At 35.4% G+C, this 21,837-nt stretch overlaps 1 protein-coding gene across 3 annotated transcripts in view; it reads left to right on the forward strand.

The window, feature by feature from the left end:
* Positions 1–21,837, forward strand: part of TBCEL (tubulin folding cofactor E-like) — an 85,083-nt gene that overhangs the window by 23,133 nt on the left and 40,113 nt on the right. For all 3 annotated transcript variants that reach the window (XM_011964979.1, XM_011964978.1, XM_011964980.1), the window contains 6 exons: positions 2,874–3,023; positions 4,724–4,863; positions 10,736–10,917; positions 12,225–12,481; positions 15,800–15,926; positions 17,433–17,549. In XM_011964979.1, the coding sequence (XP_011820369.1) occupies positions 2,891–3,023; positions 4,724–4,863; positions 10,736–10,917; positions 12,225–12,481; positions 15,800–15,926; positions 17,433–17,549 (956 nt within the window). In that variant the 5' untranslated portion in view covers positions 2,874–2,890. The remainder of the gene's footprint in view (positions 1–2,873; positions 3,024–4,723; positions 4,864–10,735; positions 10,918–12,224; positions 12,482–15,799; positions 15,927–17,432; positions 17,550–21,837) is intronic.

The raw sequence follows: 21,837 nt of genomic DNA on the forward strand, positions 1-21,837 counted from the left end.
AGTTGAACAACCACTTTTATATTCATACTTTTTTCAAATTCTTATTACAAACCTGAGAGGAAGGTTTAGACCATATATAAGTGAGAAAATTAAAGTAGAGAGAGATTAGGTAATTAGCCTGTGGTTTACCCAGCTAGGGAAAGAGCTTAAATTTCCTATGTCCATGTGCTTTCTGTTGTACTACAACTTCCTCTTAGAATTAACATTTATATGTTTTAGAACTTTACAATGGCCCTGTAATCCAAATAGTGCATTTGTATGTTTTAGGGCTCTACAGCAACCCTGTAATCCAGGTACTAGAGATGTTAATACCTTATTTTACAGTTGAAGACATTTCAGATAGCACTGACTTGCCTGATGGTACAGAACTATTAGGTAATCAGAACTGAGTGGGGCCTAGACCTACCCTTCATCCGGAATTCTCTGCCCTTTCTTCTCAGCACCTGAGAGGCTAGCGATTTTAATACTTGGCAACATTTATCAAACAGTTACCATGTATAATAAACTATGCCTGATGCTATGAATTGATACTGAAGGAAATAGGATTACACGCTTCCACTCCCCTTTCTAATGTAATGGTAGAGATAGGATAATCACATAAGAAAAATACCTAACGTTCATTATAATTAAACAATATAAGCAAAAGTAAACCAGTAACTATAGTGAAGTAAACATGTCACCACTAATGGGAAGCAATTTGAAGCATTATCTGGCTAATACCAAACAGCCTTCTGAGAAGCTTTTCAGTGCTCGTTCCTGCTGGTTTCTTCTAGGAAAAAGTACGGGTAGTGATGTTTCAGCCTCTTCAGGGCTACTGGCTTCTTCCTTGTAATCTATAACCATGTTCGGGTCTCTCTTATTTTAAGATATAAAATCTTGACAGTTGCCCAGATTCCCTACTCTCTTATCATCCCATCTTCCTTCTCCACTCCCAGCAAAGCTTCTTGAAATGTTGGCTAAACACTCTACTGTCTGGCTGTTTTCTTTCTTTTTCTTCATGACTCTCTTTCCTCTTCCTGTCCCTTAAATATCAGTGACTATTGTGTTATTGTTCTTATTCATAACATTTTGTGTATCATAAAGGTGTCCAAATCTTCATCTTTAGCTCATTTTTCTCATGCAACTCCAGATTGTTTCCCTGGATATTCCACAGGCACTTCAAATTGAACATGTATAAAGTGGAATTCATCATTTTCTTCTGTACAACTGGCTCTGTTCCTGCTTTCTTGTTAGTTAATGGTATCACCAGTCACCTGGTCACCTGAACTAGAAACCTGGGAGTCATTTTTGACTTTACCTTCTCCCTCAGTCCCTGTAATTTCTGAATAGTTTGCTTTTTAACATGATCATGAATATGCCTCTGCTTTCTATTTATTCTACCACTGAATGACTTCAAGCTCTCACGATCTGTCTGCTGTATTCTGGCAGTATCTTCCTAACTCTTCCCCCTACCTTCAGTCTTCTTTCCCTCATATTCACCAGCTCCAGGATGAGTTTTCCCTAAAAATTTGTTGTTGTATTCCCTTCCTTAAAACCTTTCAGTTTTTTCTGTTTCCTATAGGATAACATTAAACCTCCTAATGTGGTATACAAGATCTCCTCTGAGGTTCCTATTTAGATGCTCCGGATGATGTCTACCATTGGCAGGCTGCTTTGGCAACATCAGATATTTTGTGCTTACTCATATATACCATAATACATATTGACTGCCGTTCCTTTTCTTATGATATCCCTTCTTTTGTACGTATATCCTTCTCCCTTCTGATTATTTTAGAAAAAATGCCTGATACCTAATAGTTGAAATTACAGAGGTTAATTTTAGCTGCCTATATTTTGATTAATATTTAATATGGTCATAGGACAGCCCTTTAAGTAATGAGTTATCAGGTTGTCAGAAGTTAGCATGTTGTTTAATATTACCTGTTTTAATGTATGCATGAGTCCTCAGTACTCATCTTCTCAGATGCTGGAGTCATTCAATGTTTGGACCCTTAGCTGATGCTAAACAGAAAGGACCCTACCCAAACTCAGAACGAAAAAAGATGACATTTTGTATTGTTTAGGAGTAGGTCCAGTTATAGGTAACTAAAAAATTGAGAAGAACGATGGCTTAAGCAAAATAGGTTATTCATCTGTCACGGAAATTTCCAGAGATATGTACCAGTATGGCAGCTCAGTTACATGAAGTCCTCAGCTATGCAAAGCCCTTTCAGCTCTTCGTCCCACTTTTCTTAGTGTATATTCCTTGGGTTCACTGTCTGGTGGTATCAGTTTTCTAGGCAACAGATGGAGGAAGAAACAAAGAAGGAGGGCAAATGGCACACTCTGGTCATCTTTTAAGGATGACTCCTAGAAGCTGCCACAGAATACTTGGGTTCTATCCCATCAGCTAGAACTTAGCCAGCACTCATTCCCAAATACAGTTATCCAGTTAAAGGTTCTTTGACTATGGAAGAAGATAATGGATTTTGAGGGACAGATATTAAAGGATTCATCCAAACTATTTAGCCTGGTGCTCAATCTGTACCTTCTTTTTCAGACCTTTCTCCAATTACTTATCCACATGAATCCTATGCACCAGCCAAAAGCCTTCTCCTTGCCCTTTTTTGAAAGTGATCAACTCCTCTTCTAAATCTTGTAATACTTTTCATCTGTATTGCAGATAATATGCTCAACTGTTATTGCTGTCATTTGTCTGTATATGTAGCTTCCCTAAATTGTAAGCTGTCACCACAGTATATGTTTATAGGGTCAGTGACCGAGTATCATATGTCTTGTAATGCCTAGTCTAGTACTTTATAAATAATTGGTTTTCAATAAATACTTCTTACGTGAGTAAATACATAATTTGATGATTTCTTGGTTTCTTGTAGCATTTTAAGAAAGAAAGATGGATCAGCCTAGTGGAAGAAGTTTCATGCAAGTATTATGTGAAAAATACAGTCCTGAAAATTTTCCTTATCGCCGTGGCCCAGGGATGGGAGTCCATGTCCCAGCCACACCTCAGGGCTCTCCTATGAAAGGTAAGAAAGATGGGACCTAAAACACTTATTTAGTGGAACTTACTTAGAATGTTAAATCACAATGTTGCCTTGTTTGCAAATGATTTATTTTTAATTACAGTCAAATAATCTTTCCTCCTTGTTATGATTTCAGTTTTCTAAAGAACATAACAGGACTGGTTTTCCTCCAGATTGACTAAGAGATATTTTAGTTGCATGTGTAGGACAAGAATAAATTTGAGTGATAATATCTCAAATGCATGTTCTTTTATGGAACATAGAGGGTACAAAACAGTACAGGACTGGCCTGTGCCCTCCAGGACCTTATAGCCTAATTGGTTTACAAGACATTCGCATTTACAAAGGTAAATCAACACAAGACAATTTATGTTGAGCCAAATGAATGGTATAGTGACTGGGAAAGAAATTTAAAAGATAATTAATATGATCAAAAAATGATTCAAAGCTGTGAGGTTTTAACTAGTCCTTCAAGAATGTAGAATTTGGTTAGAGATGAGATACATTCTAGGAGAGGGATTAGATGTGATCAAAAATCTGTAACTAGAAATGTGCAGGGTATATTTTTGCTTGCCTTTTTGCTTAGCGTTGCAATTGAGAGTTCTTGGAAGTAGTTTTTTGTAATTATGGGGGATTAATATTGAATCACTGTTTTAGTTCTTACTTTCAAAGGTTACTGAGTGTTTGCTGTTTCTAAATACAATAATTTTATCTCTATGTAACCTGAAATGGCAGAGAGAAGTGGATTTCTTGGTAATTTTTTTTAAGGGAGATCCATTCATTCCCATTCTGAGAAATATGTTGCTGAAAGTAGCAAGTTGAAAACCATGTAATTTGAGGTCTCCATTAACAAAGTATTACTTTGATGAGTCCTTGTTTAATACCAAATGGGAAAAGAGTGATTGCATTCTCATGTTTATCCTTTTTAGTAGAGATTGTGAGAGTGATTTTATTGACACATGTGTTTTTGAAACAGGCAGTAGTCAAAAAAGTCATTGCCTCGGTTTGACCAAATTCAGTGAATAGTGTAAGACTCTGAAACACTTTCTCCCATTATAGTTGTATTTTTAAAGAAGGCTAATTTTCATAAGGGACAAATTCTGTAGGGATATGAAATGGAGACAATTGATAGACAAGAGTGAGAGAGATTAGAGTTCTGAATGGATCCACTTAAGTGAGGAAGATTTCTTGAATGATATAAACTTAACAGAAGTGATTTAGTAGATTAATGGTTTGAGATGATTTTCAGAGGCACAAAATATAAAGATACACATCAGATAGAGAGAAAAGAGCCATCTAGAATACTTCGGAACTAAATTTAAAAAAGAAAGAATTGAGACCTGTTAGAAAGTACTGGTAGTCCACACATGAATTTCATGGATCTCTTTTTCAGATGATAAGATGATAGCATGGATGAGGGCTCTGTTGTTGGTAATTGAGATAAACAATCCTGCTATGAGTTAAAGCCTGAAGGACTTTTTTTGGTGGTACTGGTGCAGTACTTCTGAGCTCCTCCTGGGCAATAACTGGGTGTCTCTTCTTAGAATTCAGTACCCTTTGGTCCCATTATATCCTGTATTTTCTAGATCCTTGTGTAATTTCACACAGTTTGATTTTTGTTTCTTGACAATTCCTGGGGACTGAACATAGGTAGACTAGAATTTGGCTGATATGGAAAGTATTTTGTGTCTCCCATCATTCAGATCGCCTCAACCTCCCAAGTGTACTAGTGTTGAACAGCTGTGGAATAACCTGTGCAGGAGATGAGAAGGAAATTGCTGCCTTCTGTGCTCATGTGTCGGAACTAGATCTGTCTGACAACAAACTCGAAGACTGGCATGAGGTGAAGTTTTTATATTGCTACATTTTGGTGAAAAGCAGCAATAACCCTTGTTTATGTTATATGTTCTAAATTCTGTTCTTACTTGATGTCTGTATGGCTTCTTGTTGTCTGTATATCTTATTGTCTGTATGTCTGTATGTCAAGATAAATAAGGCCTATAATCCCAGTGCTAAGGAGGCTGAGGCAGGAGGATCACTTGAGCCCAGGAATTCAAGACCAGTCTGGGCAACATAGCAAGAACCCATCTTTAATTAAAAAAAAAAAAAAAAAAAAGAGGCAAATAACTGACTCTGTCTATGGTGATTTTTTGTTAGCTTTGTTATTGTTACTTTGTTTTTCATCAAGGTGAAAATCGCTAAGGAAACTCAGGCATCAAGAGGTTCATTAGTCTTTGTCAGCTTAAACTGCTAACAGTGCATTAAATTTTCTACTGTTTCACTACTTTATGCGTCCTATGCTCATTCTCTACTTCTACTTCAATATAAATATTGACTGAATGTTCAGTAATGTAAATTTTACTGAAAATTGACATAAAATTGATTGTTGAAACTGAGATTATAAATATATTTATTTTTGTTATTGAAATTTATTCAAATATTTTACAACTTTTCTTATGTTATCAGATCCCTTGGGTGGTTTGACATAACTGATGTGTTGACCTCAGAGTAACTATAAACTACACACATAGTTTGTAAAAGTACACAAATACAGTTTTGTAACATTCTCTTATTATTATATATAACATTACCTACCTGCTTATAACATTACCTGATAGAAGCTACCCTGAAGAATAAGGTTAAAATGTTCTTCCTCCTTGGTTCATTCTTCTGCCTTAATTTGGGCTCTTACTTTTTGATGTGACTTTAGGAAGACTTTCCTAATGGGTTTTCCTGGATCTGGCTTTATTCTGCTTCCGCTAAGCTGTCTTCCATAGTGCTACCACAGACTCCTTTTACTACATGAAGCATGATTATGACGCTGTCCTGCATAAAGGCCTATAGTTGCCTTTCTTTGCCTGGAAACTAAGGTCTGACCCTGTAAGCATGGCTGTTCATCATATGGCCCTTTGCTATTTCTAGAACTTTTTCTCCCCCTTTAGCCATATACTTTTACTTGCAGCTCATGATAAACTCGAAATAAAAAGCTTCCTTGCTTTTATTCATTCTGAACCCACTGCTGTCTTTCTTCTCTTGTCTACCTGGCCACTTCCTATTTATCCTTCAAGACTTGGCCCAAGTTGCTATTCGTCTGTGAAATTTTCCCTGGCTGTCTCACAGACAGATTATCCCAGAGCACCTACACTATACCAGTATGAAAGGATTTATCACAGTCAGGTGTGATGACTTGCTTACTTCACAGTTTTCCTAATAGACTATGAGCTTATTCCAAGTGGAGATTTTTATCTTCTTTTAAATCATAAGCCCAGCATACCAAGTAGTCAAATGTTTGTTGAGTGTGTTAATCATTAAATGATTATATTTTAAGAATTGCTCAAGACCTCTTGTTCCAACTTTTCCTGTGATCTTAAGAAATTCACTTAATCCTTTAGAGCTTTAGTTTGCTCATCCGTAAGATAGGCTTGCTGATAAAATTAATCATTGAAACACTTAGTAGATATTGAATGCTATACAAATTCTAAGACAGATTTCTTGTTTAAGAAAAACCTATCCATAACCTAGTTTTGGTAAGCTTTTCTTATATTTATCTATTTTATGCCCTTGTTTAATCTGGTAACTGTGTTCTTGGTTATATTTCCTACTTTTATTAGGATTTTAACCAAAATTCTTTGCAATGCGTGTCACCTATTTCTGAGTGATTTATTAACATATGCAGATATATAGGGCTATTCTAAGAAATAACTTCTATTTGTATATGTATTTATTTACTTATCTGAACAACTTGTATAGTTTACTGTTTAACAAATTACAGATTGTGCCTTCTTGGTCCTCTGCAACATTTAATTGCCACACATGCTTTGTCTCCACTTCAAATTTGTTTCTTTGGAAATACAAAATTTTACAAAGGTTTTGTGCTTTGACCATGTATATAAGCTTTTGCTAATTACTGGGAACAGTTTAATAGTGATATAGTTGCTACCTCAGGAGGAAGATGTGTATAGTACAGATCAGTACACAGTGTGTAAACTAAGTAATTCAGCATTTTTCTCTGCTTAGACAAAGGTCTATGTTAAATTTTTCTCAAGCCACATTGACATGTAGCCAGAGGGCCACATACTTGTTTATACTGTATTTGTACTCAGTTTGCATATTCCTAAGTGCTCTATTGTCTGTTTTCAGGCAGTTTTCAAGTAAATATTTGTTGCTGTTACTTTCAGGTATCCATTTTCCAATTTATTTTTGTTTTCATCATTCCTTTATTATTTCCTCTTTATCCTTAACTGTAGTTGATCCCAGTCTTCTAGAGGATATATCAGAACATAGAGAAGGGAGAAATATGACAAAAGAATGTTGATTTTTAGGATTGATTAAACTCTTTGCCAGGCTACAAATGCTTCATAGGTTGCCAGTTTTAGGACATTACATTTCAACCCCATTATAACCCATATATCCAATTACCAAAAAGATAATTTGTCCTTAGCCATTAACGGAATTTATTTCAGCCAGTACTGATAGGGCAATGTGGAACCAGTTGTATATTTTTCCCTTAGTTTTTTGGATGACCAAGAATATTATAGGTTATGAGTAACTTCTTTTGTAGCTTAATTTGCTGGCTGCTGTATATCCAGAGACTAAGATAAATATGGATGAGAAAAGTAATACTTTTGGGGAGGCAAAGATTTGCCTTCACCCTTCTAAAATTGGGCACCTATGTTTAAAAATAATGTAATTTTTTAGCTTTTGACTTGAATTTTTGGCTGAGTAGATCTTTGTTTGTCCTTTCCCAAGGTACCTTCTTTTTACTCCATTACTTATCAAAACCATTTTATGAAAGAAATTAAACCTAGTGGTTGAGAGGAGGGAGGAAGTAGCCACTCAGGTAAGGTAGAGAATAGCTTAGGTATAGATAACAGATTGATATCTTAAAACCCTTTTCCCATTTTTCTTAAATCTTCAATTTCTTCCTTTTTAGAAGCCAAAGTAAAGGGTCCCCTATTAAATAATAGAATTGTAGAAACCTAAAAGGTGATCTGAGTTCATCTCCATGTTTCTGCACATGAGCATACTCATTCCAGTTGGAGGAGTCTTTTTTATTTTTAGAATTTAAAAAAGAGAAGTCAGTATACTGCCCTAGAAACTCATGGAATGTTTGTCAGCTTTTGGTACTGGGAAATTTTTCTGTCATAAGTAAATTTATCTGTGTAATGAATATTATGTCTTCCTGAGCCTTATCAGTTTGAGGTTACGCAAAAAAACCTTTTTTATTTCATCCCTTTAAAGAAAATATTCATTTATTTCTAACATTTGTTATTTTTCCTGCTTGAATGGTTAAATTCTAGTCCAGTTTTATCTTTTAGGATATTCTAGAGTTAACAAGTCATTATTCTGAATATTTATTTTCCCTGTGCGGTAATGCTGATGCAGACTGTGGTGATTATGTCATATATCTGCTAGCCTTGGGAAATCTCCCAGAAATTGTTTCAAAACCCTTAAATTGACTATTTTTTAAAGTGTTTTCCTCTTCATTAGAAAAATAAAATATGAGTGGTAATAGTTAGCAAAGAGTTCATGTTTTATTTTTATTTAACTGGGGTTGTCCTATAATTGAGTTATTCTTTATGCTTTAGTTGGAGCATATTTCCTGTCCCCCTCCCACCCCCACAAAGAGGTTAAGTATAGCTGGTAAGCATCTTCTGTATGAAAGTTCTTCATATTGGTATTCAGTCATAGAATGCAATATAGATTGGTTCCTGCATGAACTATTTAGCTGTGTTTTAGTCACAGACTAAGCTCCAAATACTAGCCATATATTGCACAAATGTTTGGTACCATTTGATTGCAAAAGGGATCAAGCAAGAGGATATGTGCACACTGGTATAAATTCCTTACACTTTAAACAGAAGCCTAGTGTATTTTCTCTAAAAATCAGCTCATTTCTTCATTTGTACAATGAAGATAAAAATGGTACCCACTTTATAGGGTTAGTGTGTGGAATAAGTGAAATAGTGAATGCAGGGAACTTTTTCTTCTCACCCACTCTTCTGAAACTTCTTGGAATTAATCTACTTCTCACTGATTTTAGAGCTCCTGAACTGAATGTTTACACAGTAGATCTGATGTAAAATACAGGTTACTTTTTCTTTCTACCTATGGTTCTCCCTCCTGGATACTCTTTTGGCATTACTTCTGGAGCTCTGAAAAGAAAGATATTCAGGTTACAACCCTGAAGCTTGTCCCACCTATGAAGCTTCTGTTTCAGTAGTTATGGTGGAACGTTGGAATCAGTGTATTTTAAATTCTGTCAGTGATTCTGTTGAGTAGCCAGGGTTGAGATAATGGTTCATACTGTGCTTATGTTCATAGTAGTTACATTTATTAAATGATTTAGTGCCATTAAGTTATTCAATAAATAAGTGCCCACTATGCAGTAGTGAAGTAGGTAAGTACTATATCTGCTTTTACAGCGCTTACATGCTATTGGGGGGATGTGGGGAAACAAGTTTCAAAAAAATGTGTCACTTGCTATGCTAAGCACTTTATATGTGTATCTCATTTAATCCTACCAACAGATGGGAACTGTTTTCCCTATTTTACAAATGAGGAAACTGAGATTTGGAAAGGTTAAGTAACTTGTCTGAAACCACACAGCTAGGAAGTGTTGGAACCTCGTTTGAACCCAGGTTTTTTTACTCTAAAACTAATCCTAACTACTCTTTTCTCCTTTTCTTATAACTTTTACTTACAACATTGCCTGGCTGTTTGATGCTTAATACATTTACTGGACATTTAGCATTTATTTCATACTTGTTTAAGCTGATCCTTCTCACAGATTGTACCAAATAGTCTTCAGTCTTCTTTATTCATTTTTTCTGGTTATATTTTTGATGTATAAATATGGCATATTGGAAAGAAAAATGGCTCTGAATTTTAAATCCCAGACTTGACCTTTGTAACTATAAGACCTTAGTCAAATTATTTAACATTTCTGAGCCTCAGATTCCTCATTTATTAAAATGAAAGTAGTATTATCTTGCAAGCTGTTTTGAGAATTTAATGAATAAACTATATCAAAGAGACTAGTACCATGCAGACCAAATAGTTAAAGTCAGTAATGCTCATTTTCTTTTTTTCCTTTTTGTCTACCAAGTTGCTAGCTAAATCGTTGATAATCTTGTTTTCCCTTTCATTATATAGTTATGGATTTTGTTTGTTTTTGAGTAAACATATTTTAAGTTTGGTACATCTTTAAACCAAATTGAAACTGTTTTCTAAGTGATTGTGATAATATAATCAAACTTAACACATGAATTAGTACCAGGTGAATTTTAACCTTTAATTAGCCTTAATATTTTGCTAAGAATGAGAGGAAGGAGATATTCAAAGAGAATTATATGAAGTAATCTCAACTCTTTAAGAAATGTCATCAAAACTATCTTTTCTCCACTTATCAAAGAGAACATCACATAGAGCAGAATCAGAAGCCTTTCTAAAGGCAACATAGGAAATCTTCCTTTTTACCATTAAGTTATGTTATGTACCAGTCAGTTCTGCCACTATTTCATTGAAAGATTAAATTATTTGCCAAGGTTTGTTGAAATCACTTATGTCCCTCTGTGAGTACCGTTACTAAATAGGACTCCTTGATATAAACAGCCCTTTGCCTGGAGACCCGCTCCCCTAGGCTTTCTTGAGCATGACTGCTATTTAACAGCTCTGATTACTGCCTGATAATGCTTTTCTTTTTTTCTCCTTAGGTCAGTAAAATTGTGTCAAATGTTCCTCAGTTGGAGTTTCTAAACCTGAGTTCCAACCCTCTGAATTTGTCGGTTTTAGAAAGAACATGTGCTGGGTCCTTCTCTGGGGTTCGCAAACTTGTCCTCAACAACAGCAAAGCTTCTTGGGAGACAGTCCACACGATACTGCAGGAGTTACCAGAGTAAGCCCAGAGAGCATGAGGGCAAGGGAGCTATGTTGCCATCTGTGTTAGTACATAGGATTACTGCTGATCTCCCACCCAAGAAATACTAGAACTGCAGATTGAGTGGAGAAAGAGGTTAGAAAAACGAAGTTATTGGAATGAAAATGTGCGGGTAATCTAGTAGCATTTCCAGTGGAATACATGTTCAGTGTTGAGTAGCACCAAGACATGGGATATGTCATCTCTGGGCTAGAAAATACCCCTGAGAAGCACTTATCACTCTAAATCAACTCAGCCTGACTCCATTTTAATCTTCTGATATGAGAATTGAGCCTCAGCCCTTTTCTTTGGGAGGAAAAAGTCATAGTATCACTAAAATGTGTTAACATTCAGATGATTAAGTACCTAGCTGATCTGATGGGAAAAGTGACCTAGTATTGTTTTCAATAAATTAAGAAAGAAATTATATTTTAGTCAATTAAAAAATGCTTTATTATGTTTCGTTTGTCTCTATCTTTGTATTTACATGTAAGTGTGCAAAGGAAATTTAAAGAAGCGGTAGTTTCTTTGACTGTATAAATGTGGAAATTCTCAAAGCCCTTTAGAATCTTGTCCCACCCAACTTACTCCATCTTAATTTCGCACTCTCACTCTAATGAGATTGGTTTCCTCACTGCACCCAACACCCAGCATGGCACAGAATGAGCATTTAAGTGCTAGTTTCACTACTAATCATATGACCTTTGATGAGCTACTGAACTTCTTTGAGCTCAGTTTCCTTGTCTGTAAAATGGGCATAATTGCATTTACCTTGCAGAAGTAGGGATAAAATCTGTAATACACCTGGCATAGGGTCTGACACAGGGTAGGGATTCAACAAATGATAGTTATTATTTCTACTTCTAAACATTTGTTCATGTTGTTTCTGGAATTTTCTTCTATGTCCTCTCAACTTGTGGAAGTCCTCCCCTCCTTCAAGGCCATGCATCCTTTCCTGGTTATTCTAACTATAATTTCAATTTCATTCTTATGTGAATGACTATTATACTTACAGTTAGTACTGCTTAATTTAGTACTTAATTCAGCACAAAAGTAATTTTGCACTACCTTACATCATTCTTTGCTATTTCAGTGTGTACTTTAGGTTTTGTCTTCCCAGCTATAGTTTGAACTTCAGGAAGACATCTTGGTATTTTCTCCACAATTCCTAGCAGAGTCTCACATATAATAGGCACTTATTTATTTATTTATTGAATGAATGAAAATAGATATAAAGTAGAAACTAAACTGCTTTAAACATGAAATATTTCCTTTTGTCTCTGCAGTTTGGAGGAGCTCTTCCTGTGCCTTAATGACTATGAAACAGTGTCTTGTCCTTCTATTTGCTGTCATTCTCTTAAGCTACTACATATAACAGACAATAACCTCCAAGACTGGACTGAAATACGAAAGTTAGGAGTTATGTTTCCTTCACTGGATACCCTCGTCCTGGCCAACAATCATTTGAATGCTATTGAGGAGCCTGATGATTCATTGGCCAGGTTGTTTCCTAATCTTCGATCCATCAGCCTCCACAAGTCAGGTGAGGTTCAGGCTTGTTCTTATTCTACATTCAAATTAACCTGAGCATATGCATGAAATACAATGAAAGTATATTTCTTTCAGTCACAGTTTTATCTTTTTTAGAGTGAATTTTCTATATGACATGCAGATGCCTATGATTGGCTAAATTTAAGACATTGATTTTCATAAATGATCTGATAAATACTGAGTGGCATAGCATTACGTTGACAGTTTATATTTTATACATTAAAGGGGTCATGCTATGAAAAGTGTGAAATGAAATTCATCCACTGGATATTAAAAGACACAGTAAAAATGGTACAAAGAATTACAAAATAGACCATTTTATCTGGACTTAGTTTAAGGAATCCCAACCTGCTATGTCTTTTCAAATGCTGACTTTTTTAGTATCTGTATGTAATTGATTGTCAGTTTATTGCCATTTGATCCTGTGTATCACAGGAATGAATATATTTAGCTTATTTCTTTTTTATTGATAAACTTTATTTTTTAGAGCAGTTTAAAGTTTACATCAAAATTCAACAGAAAGTGCAGAGAGTTTTCATATACCCCTTGTTCCCACATATATACAACTTCCCCCACTGTCAGTGACCCACAGCAAAATGGGACATTTGTACCATTTCAATCAATGAACCTATGTTGACTCGTCGTTATCACTCAAGTCCATAATTTACCTTAGGGTTCACTATTGGTGTTGTAAATTCTACAGATCTTCACAGATGTGTAGTGACACATGTCCACCACTGTAGTAACATTCAGAATAGTTTCCCTGCCCTAAAAATCCTCTGTGCTCCAGCTATTTACCCCCTCAATCCTGGCAACCACTCATCTTTTTACTATCTGCATAGTTTTGCCTTTTCCAGAATGTCATGTAGTTGAAATCATACAGTATGTAGCCTTCTCAGATTAGCTTCTTTCACTTAGGAATATGTCTTTAAGTCCTCCATGCCTTTTCATGGCTTGATAGCTTATTTGTTTTTAGTGCTGAATACTATTACATTTTCTGGATGTACTACAGTTTATTTTATCTACTCACCTACTTGCTGAAGGACATCTTGGTTGCTTCCAAGTTTGGGCAGTTATGAATAAAGCTGCTGTAAACATCTGTGTACAAGTTTTTGTATGGACATGAGTTTTCAATTCATTTAGGTAAATAAATACTAAGGAGCATGACTGCTGGATCATATGGTAAGAGTATGATTAGTTTTATAAGAAACTGCCAAACCGTCTTCCAAAGTGGCTGTATCATTTTGCATTCCCACCAGCAGTTCAAGAGTTCCTCTTGCTTTACATCCTAACCAGAGTTTGATGTTCTCAGTGTTTTGGATTTTGACCATTCTAATAGGTACATTGGGGTATCTTGTTTTAACCTGCAATTCTCTAATGATGTATAATATTGAACGTCTTTTCATATGCTTGTTTGCTATCGGTACATCTTCTTTGGTGAGGTGTCTGTTCAGGTCTGTGGCCCATTTTGTAGCCAGGTTGTTTTTTATTCCTTATTGCTAAGTTTTAAGGGTTCTTCGTATATTTTGAATAACAGTTCTTTCTGAGATATGTCTTCTGCAAATACATTCTCCCAGTCTGTGACTTTTTTACTCATTCTGTTGATATTGTCTTTTAGCTTATTTCTTTTCTTTTTTTTTGTTTGAGAAGGAGTCTTGCTCTGTTGCCCAGGCTGGAGTGCAGTGGTGCGATCTCGGCTCACTGCAAGCTCCACCTCCTGGGTTCACGCCATTCCCCTGCCTCAGCCTCCCGAGTAGCTGGGACTACAGGCGCCCACCACCACGCCTGGCTAATTTTTTGTATTTTTAGTAGAGACGGGGTTTCACCGTGTTAGCCAAGATGGTCTGGATCTCCTGACCTCGTGATCCGCCCACCTTGGCCTCCCAAAGCGCTGGGATTACAGGCGTGAACCAACGCGCCTGGCCGTCTTAGCTAATTTCTTAAAACACCTACGTAATTAGAAATAACTCTAACCTACAACTGAAAAAGCATAAACTTAGTTTAATTTACCATAGAGGTTTTAAAAGTGGGAAGTAAGTTTTAAAATCCGGTGTTTTGCACAAGGAAGCTGTTTATTTCATACCTTGACACCCTTGAGCTAACTATTCTTCCTCCTTGATGGAAATGCCATTCTAAGGGATGAAGGTAGTTGTGACTTGGGATAGTTATACACCAGAGACCTCCTAAATTGCTCCTCTGTCTTTACCCCTGCTGAAGGTTGATAAAAATAGGATGGGACTATGTTGTTCTCCGAAATAGACTTGATGCATTGTGAAATTGACCAGCTTCATTATTATAGAAAAATTTTTCCTATGTAGAAGACCTGCCTGACTTAGAAGTTAAGTATTGACTTGGAGAATACATGTTTCTCATAGCTATAAGAAGAGTTTCATTTTAGGACTAAAAATCTTAATTTGTTACATATTCTCCTTACTCAAAGGTTCAGGTTTTTGTTTTTGTTTGTTTTAAATTTTAGTTCTCTCTCTCCTGTCACCAAATTCATAATATAGTCACCCCTCCATATTCATGGACTCTTCATGCATTCAACCAACTGCAGATCGAAAATACCGGGGGAAGAAGGGTAGTTGTGTCTGTACTGAACACGTACAGACTCTTTTCTTGTCATTATTCCCTAAACAATACAGTATCACAATTATTTACATTGTATTAGCTATTAAAAGTAACCTAGAGGTAAAGTAAACAGGAGGGTTTGTGTAAGTTATATGCAAATACTATACTACTTTATATAGGGGACTTGAGCGTCTGTGGATTTTGGTATCTGTAGGAGGTCCTGGAACCAGTCCCCCATAGATACGAGGGACAGCTGTATTTAGTTTCTGGTTCTGTCAACCTTGCCTCATTTTAGAATTTTTCAGGTAAAAATTTGAGTATGTTAGTATCAACTCTGATCAATAGTTTTATTCCATGAGTCTATATTTGAATGAAATGAGTTGGTCACATAGCTTTCTTTAAATTATGTAATCATGGCATACATCCTGCTTATTGATGAAACTACCAGTGACCCCTCTTTATAAGTCATTTTGGTAGAAAATGAGTAGATGAGAGGATGTTAGACAATAACGCTCTTCTTTCTTAACCCCTGGATCACAGAGGTGGGAGAGGCTATGGGGAAGTTTTTGTGGTTTTAACTATGTTCTACTCTTGCCTTGGATAAAGAAAACTTTCAGACCATTTAGTTTATGATCATTTTTAACATTTCAGAAGTTATTAATTGAGCTAATATTTTTGCTATGCTTCTTTTCTTCTTTGTGTGCATCTCTGGATTTACTTAATATATTTCTCAAATTAGGTTTGCAGTCCTGGGAAGACATTGATAAGCTAAATTCATTTCCCAAACTGGAAGAAGTGAGATTGTTAGGAATTCCTCTTCTGCAGCCTTATACCACTGAGGAGCGAAGGAAATTGGTAATAGCCAGGTCTGTTGTCCTGATTGTTTTGCTTTATTTTTGTGAGGCCTTATTGTTTCATTAAAGGAATAATGCACTATTTAGTGGGAGTGCACTATGAATTTATTCATCCTTTGAGCAGACTGTGCTTGAAGGAGCTGCCTCTGTAGCTCCAAATCCTGCTGAAAAGGAATGCGAGCAGTATGATGTGAGGAAAACATGAAATGTAGTTGGGCTGCTGACACCACTGAAAAATTTCTCTACAAATCTGTTTTTATGCTTTTTAATACTTAGAATATTTGAAGTCCTGTTTGGGGTCACAAAGTAAAAGTACGTACAGTAGGGAATCATTTCTATTATGGTTGTCCTTATTTTCGCTGTTAACGTATTAATTATTCAGATCGCAAATTCCTGAAACTTGGACTGTTTCATTCGTGGAAAACTTAAGAGAGCAGCATCTGCATTTTCTTCTTGAATGTAGATTGACTTAAATATGACCACCATTATTATCTTCTCTCTAACTCCCCTTACCTTTTGTGTCTCAGCCGCTGCCTCCACATAATTGGGAATTTCCCATGAGTATTTATTTTTGTATGAACCTTTAGCAGAAATAAGATTTGGGCTAAAATGCAAGGGCCATAGAGCTTTGCTTTTTTTCTCTTTGTATACTATACATACTAGTTTTGAAAGGGGAACTGTAGGCTTTAAGGTTCTCTAAAGAAGAGTGGTTCTTTAAACAGGTTGTTGATCTTTGTGACAAGCTAATGCCTAGCAGATCCTTACTGCTTTGTAGTTGTTAACGTACACATTAATATCTTTCTGAAGAAATAAATGTGAGCATACTTTTCTTTGAAGAAGAATACGTCTTGCAGTAGGTCTTGTGCTTTATTTTCTTTACACAATTCTTTTGCAAATATAATAAGTTAATTCTTGAATTATATAACCCAGTTTTACTGACTACTCTCTAGACTGGGCTGTTTAATATGACAGCCATTAGCTATGTGTAGCTATGAGTACTTGAAATATGTCTTGTCTGAATTGAAATGTGCTATAAGGGTAAAATAAATACTGGATTTCAAATATTTTATATGGCTAAAAATGTAAATTAGCTCATTTAAAAATATTGATTACATGTTGAAATATTTATATATTCTGGATACATTGGGTTAAATGAAATATTAAAATTAATTTCATGTGTTTAATTTTTATTTTTTTAAAATGTGGCCATTAAAGAATTTAAAATTACATATGTGGCTTCATTATATTAATCTAAGTTGGACAGTGCTACCTAGAATCTTGTTTTGAAAGGGGAGGTATGATTATGAAAGTTCAGTGTCACGTGAAAGTCAAATTCAATTTTTTTTGTCTTTTCAGTTTAGACCACTTTAGTTCATGTCAGTAGTTGTATACAAATGGAACTACATCAAATGTGTCCTTTCAAGAAAATGAGACTGGCCCACAAGCCAATTAGTTTCTTTCTAAAGCTAAATATATAAGTATCTTAAAATACGTCTTTATTTTGGTTTTAACTTATAGATTGCCATCAGTATCCAAACTTAATGGCAGCGTTGTTACTGATGGTGAACGAGAAGATTCTGAGAGATTTTTTATTCGTTACTATGTGGATGTTCCACAGGAAGAAGTGCCATTCAGGTAAAAAATTCCTCATTGGCCAAACACTTTAGAGCGTGGTGATGACAGTTAAGAACTCTTGTGTTAGAGCAAAATGTAATCATTTGTTATTGGACCCTTCTTAGAGGACTTTGTTAAAAAAAAATTTTAAAGAAAAGGAAGAAACACAAGAGCAAACCTATTTTATCTCGTTTTCTACAGCATATTTCTTTTAGCTTTGCACCTGTATTAAGAATGATGGGGTATTTGACAATCCCTGTAGCTCCTGCTGCATACTCCGTATCATTGATTCCTTTTTGATCTTCTTTTTTGGGGTACATTTTTACCTACCCCTCAAATTAGTCTGTTCATTCATGTTGGATCTGCTTTTAGGATATACTAAGTTCTCCGGTTAGGAAGATTTGGCAAATGTGCAGTAAGTTCACAGAATATGAATATGAGAAAAGGACTAGAAAATAGACTCTTGAGGAAATATTAAAGGAATTAGGATGGTGAATATAAAGAGAAATGCTGAGGGCTAAATTAGTAATTAACTTTAAATATATGAAGAGTTAATAAATGTTGTCTAATGAGGAACTAACTTTAATTCTGTAAATGTAAAAGGAAATGTAGCAGGTACGATATGGGCAAACATACAAGAAAAAAATTACCCCCAAAACAGGTTTCTGGGTATTGGTAACTAGAATTGGTTACTGGAAAAGTTATGCGCTTTTCTTCCTTAATGACTTTAAGGGTAATATGAATACCCATTTGACTGGAGGAGTTTTAGACAAACAGCCTGAATGTCAGTCACATTAGTTGTTCTTTTGGTTACAAAATGCCTGTGACTTTAATTCATTCTGTGATTCTAATTCATTCTTATTGAATGTGTCTATTTTTCCCCCAAAGTTGTCTCTTGTTTATAGATTTTAAGCGGGTTAACATTCTATAAGTCTCAATCAGTGCCATATAACAAGATTTTGTGGTATTATTAGTAGTGTTTTAAAGCTAAGCATTTAAGAATATTAGATGAATTAAGTAAGATTTTTAAGGTAACTTTTAAAAACTATCTGAGAACAACTAAGTAGGGGAAAATAAATACTACTTTATCATTTAACACAACCTAGGTATATTAGGTTAAACCAAATGAAATTTTTTTTAGATAAAAAAATGCTTTAATATCTGGTTTCATTTGGTCTAATCTAACATATTAATGGATTTGTTAGATTAATAAATAAAATAGCTTTGAGCATAAGTCTGTCATCACGGTTTATTTAACTTCTAGTCTACTACAAAAGGTTTTTTGTATATAGACAGACACACACGTATACATATATATACATGTACATACATACATACATGCATACGTACCTACAGTCATCCATTGCTTAATGACAGGGACATGTTCTGAGAAATTTATCGTTAGGTGATTTTATGTTGCGAACATCATAGAGTATACCTACACAAACCTAGGTGGTATAGCCTACTACACACCTAGGCTATATGGTACAGCCTATTACTCTTAGGCTATAAACCTGTACTGCATGTGACTGTAATGAATATTGTAACACAATGGTAAGTATTTGTGTATCTAAATACATCTAAACATACAACAGGTATAGTGATGATATGGTATAAAAGATAAAAACTGCTATGCTTGTCCAGGGCACTTACCATGAAAATCTTGCAGGACTGGAGTTTGCTGTGAAAGAATCAGTGAGTGAGTGGTGAGTGAATGTGGAGGCCTAGGACATTACTGTACACTACTATAGACTTTATCAACACTGTACACTTAGGCTATACTACATTTATACAATTTTTTTCTTTCTTTAATAGTAAATCAACCTTAGCTTAGTTTAACCTTTTTACTTTATAAGCTTTCTAATTTTTTAAAACGTTTTGACTCACATAATAACACCTAGCTTAAAATATAAACACATCGTACAACTGTACAAAAGCATTTTGTTTGTTTATATTTTTATTATATAAGCGTTTTTATTTTTTAAATTTTATTTTATTTTTCTACTTTTTAAACTTTTTTTTAATTGAAAATGAAGCCACAAACACACACAAAACACTATCCTGATCCTGATGTAAGGATCAATATCAGTATCTTCCACCTTCACATCTGTTCTCACTAGAAGGTTGTCAGGGGCAGGACATATATGGAGTCTTTGTCTCCTGTGATAGCAGTGCCTTCTGGAATACCTCCTGAAAGACCTGCCCGAGGCTGTTTTACAGTTAATTTCTTTTTCTTATAAGTAGGAGTACACTCTGAAATAACGATAAATAGTATAATAAGTCCATAAGCCAGTAACATAGTCATTGATTGTCAAGTATTATGTACTGTAACTAATTTTATGTGCTATACATTTATACAGTAGTGTAGTAAGTTTGTTTATACCAGCGTCACTCAGATGCTTGAGTGATATGTTACGATGCTAAGATGTCACTAGGTGACAGGAATTTTTCAGCTGCATTATAATCTTATGGGACCACTGTTGTATATGTGATCCACTGTTGACCAAAATGTCTTCATGTGGCACCTAACTGTACAGTGAATTGTTTTCTGTCCCTGATGGTATAATTATTCTAAGTGCATTTATACTTCTGTACTAGTTGGTATTCTTGAATGGGAGTCACAGAAACCGGTTTTGATTAACTGTAGTCAGGAGAGGAATATATTGAAAGACTATTGGGAAAAGAAAAGAATTGTTAGGTAGGATGGAGAACCAGCTTTAGACAGGAACCAAGGGAGTCAAGGATAGATACAGGATGAACTCTTGTTGTGCTTCATATATTGCTGCTGGCAGTGTCATCTCTAGACACCGCATGCTGGACTTTACCACTGGACACTAGCAGCTACATCACTGGACTTTTTATTCCCTCATGAGTGCTGAAAATAATCTCTCACTGTCCTTTTTTTCCTCCATTTAAAAAATATTTACTAAGTACTTACCATGTGACTAGCAGTGTTGTAGGTGCGGTTAGTAGAAGTGAACAAAGTTCCTACCTTCATGGAGCTCATATTCTAATGGGTTTTCTCACACACCTTTACTTCATTCCCCAAGAATCAAAAATCTGCATGGGACCAACTGGCTATGTTTAGGACACGTACTCACACCCCATCTCAAGATATAGGGAGGTGGATTATCTGCTCCATTTTAGCTTCTGCAGGTGGGGTAAAATCTTGTTTCCTCTGATCTTGGGACTTTCCCTCAAATAGGAACAGTTCAGAAAAACAAATAGTGTGTATTACTGTCTTCTACTAGGACTCTTCAATGTCTACACATACATTTTCCCCATTTTTAAAAATTACTACATTTTTAAAAATTATTCTTATCTTCCCTAATGCATTCCTTGCACAAATGAAAATACATTTCTCTCTCCTTAAATGACATAACCTAAGTCTTATGAATTGCTGCATCTAGTTCCCAGTCTTGGATCTTTGGGTGGTATTCATTTATCCTTTATTTCCATATCTTTAAATCTGTTGATTCAGTTGTAAACTTAACTACCCTGGTATATACTGTTTACAGAATAATGGGAAAAATAGAGAAGAAAGAAAAGGAAAGTTAGTTAAAGTTCACAAACAATTACATGAAACAGGAAAGAACAAAATATACATGTGGACTGATGCTCTCATTTTTCTACACTGGGGCTATAATTGGTATTTACGACTTCCCTCTTCCATTATTTGCCTTTGTTTCTTTGCTTGCAACTAACTTTGCCTGCAGATGACTTTGTTGGACAGTGTTCTGTACCTCTTTGTTGGGGGAGAGGGGTGGATCTCAGTCTTTTCTGGTAAAATCTACACTCTTGGTAGTTTTACTTGTGTTGGGTTTTAGATTACTTTTTACCACTAAATTACTTTTTACCACTAAATTACTTTTTACCACTAGGTCTGGTAATACCAGCAGATACCACCAGGGTTCCATCCACACTCGTATATTACCCCTTTTGCATTTCTCCTTGACAGTCAAGATTACTTATCTTAGCTGACAAGCTGATTTTTAAGTGGGGATTATGGGTAGGGGATGACTTTTCCTAGTAATTTGTAGAACTTAAATTCAGTACTTGAAAGTCTCAGCTTCCAGTTGGAATAATTGTTGTAGCACTAGTGCAGACGTGCCTCTCGGGTTCTAAAGCTTCTAAACCTAGAAATATGAAATAAGAGTTTTGCAAGTTAGTCACTGGATGTAATCATGAGCTGTATTGTGTTTTTCACATTTACCCTTGAGTTTGCAGACCTGTCTGCTCTGACAAAGAACAACTGGTATCACTTTTGTTCTTCAAGATGCATACTTACTGAAGAGTTAAATGGGAATAT

Source organism: Mandrillus leucophaeus, unplaced genomic scaffold, assembly GCF_000951045.1.
Source record: "Mandrillus leucophaeus isolate KB7577 unplaced genomic scaffold, Mleu.le_1.0 Scaffold71, whole genome shotgun sequence".
In the NCBI taxonomy this organism is placed as follows: Eukaryota; Metazoa; Chordata; class Mammalia; order Primates; family Cercopithecidae; genus Mandrillus; species Mandrillus leucophaeus.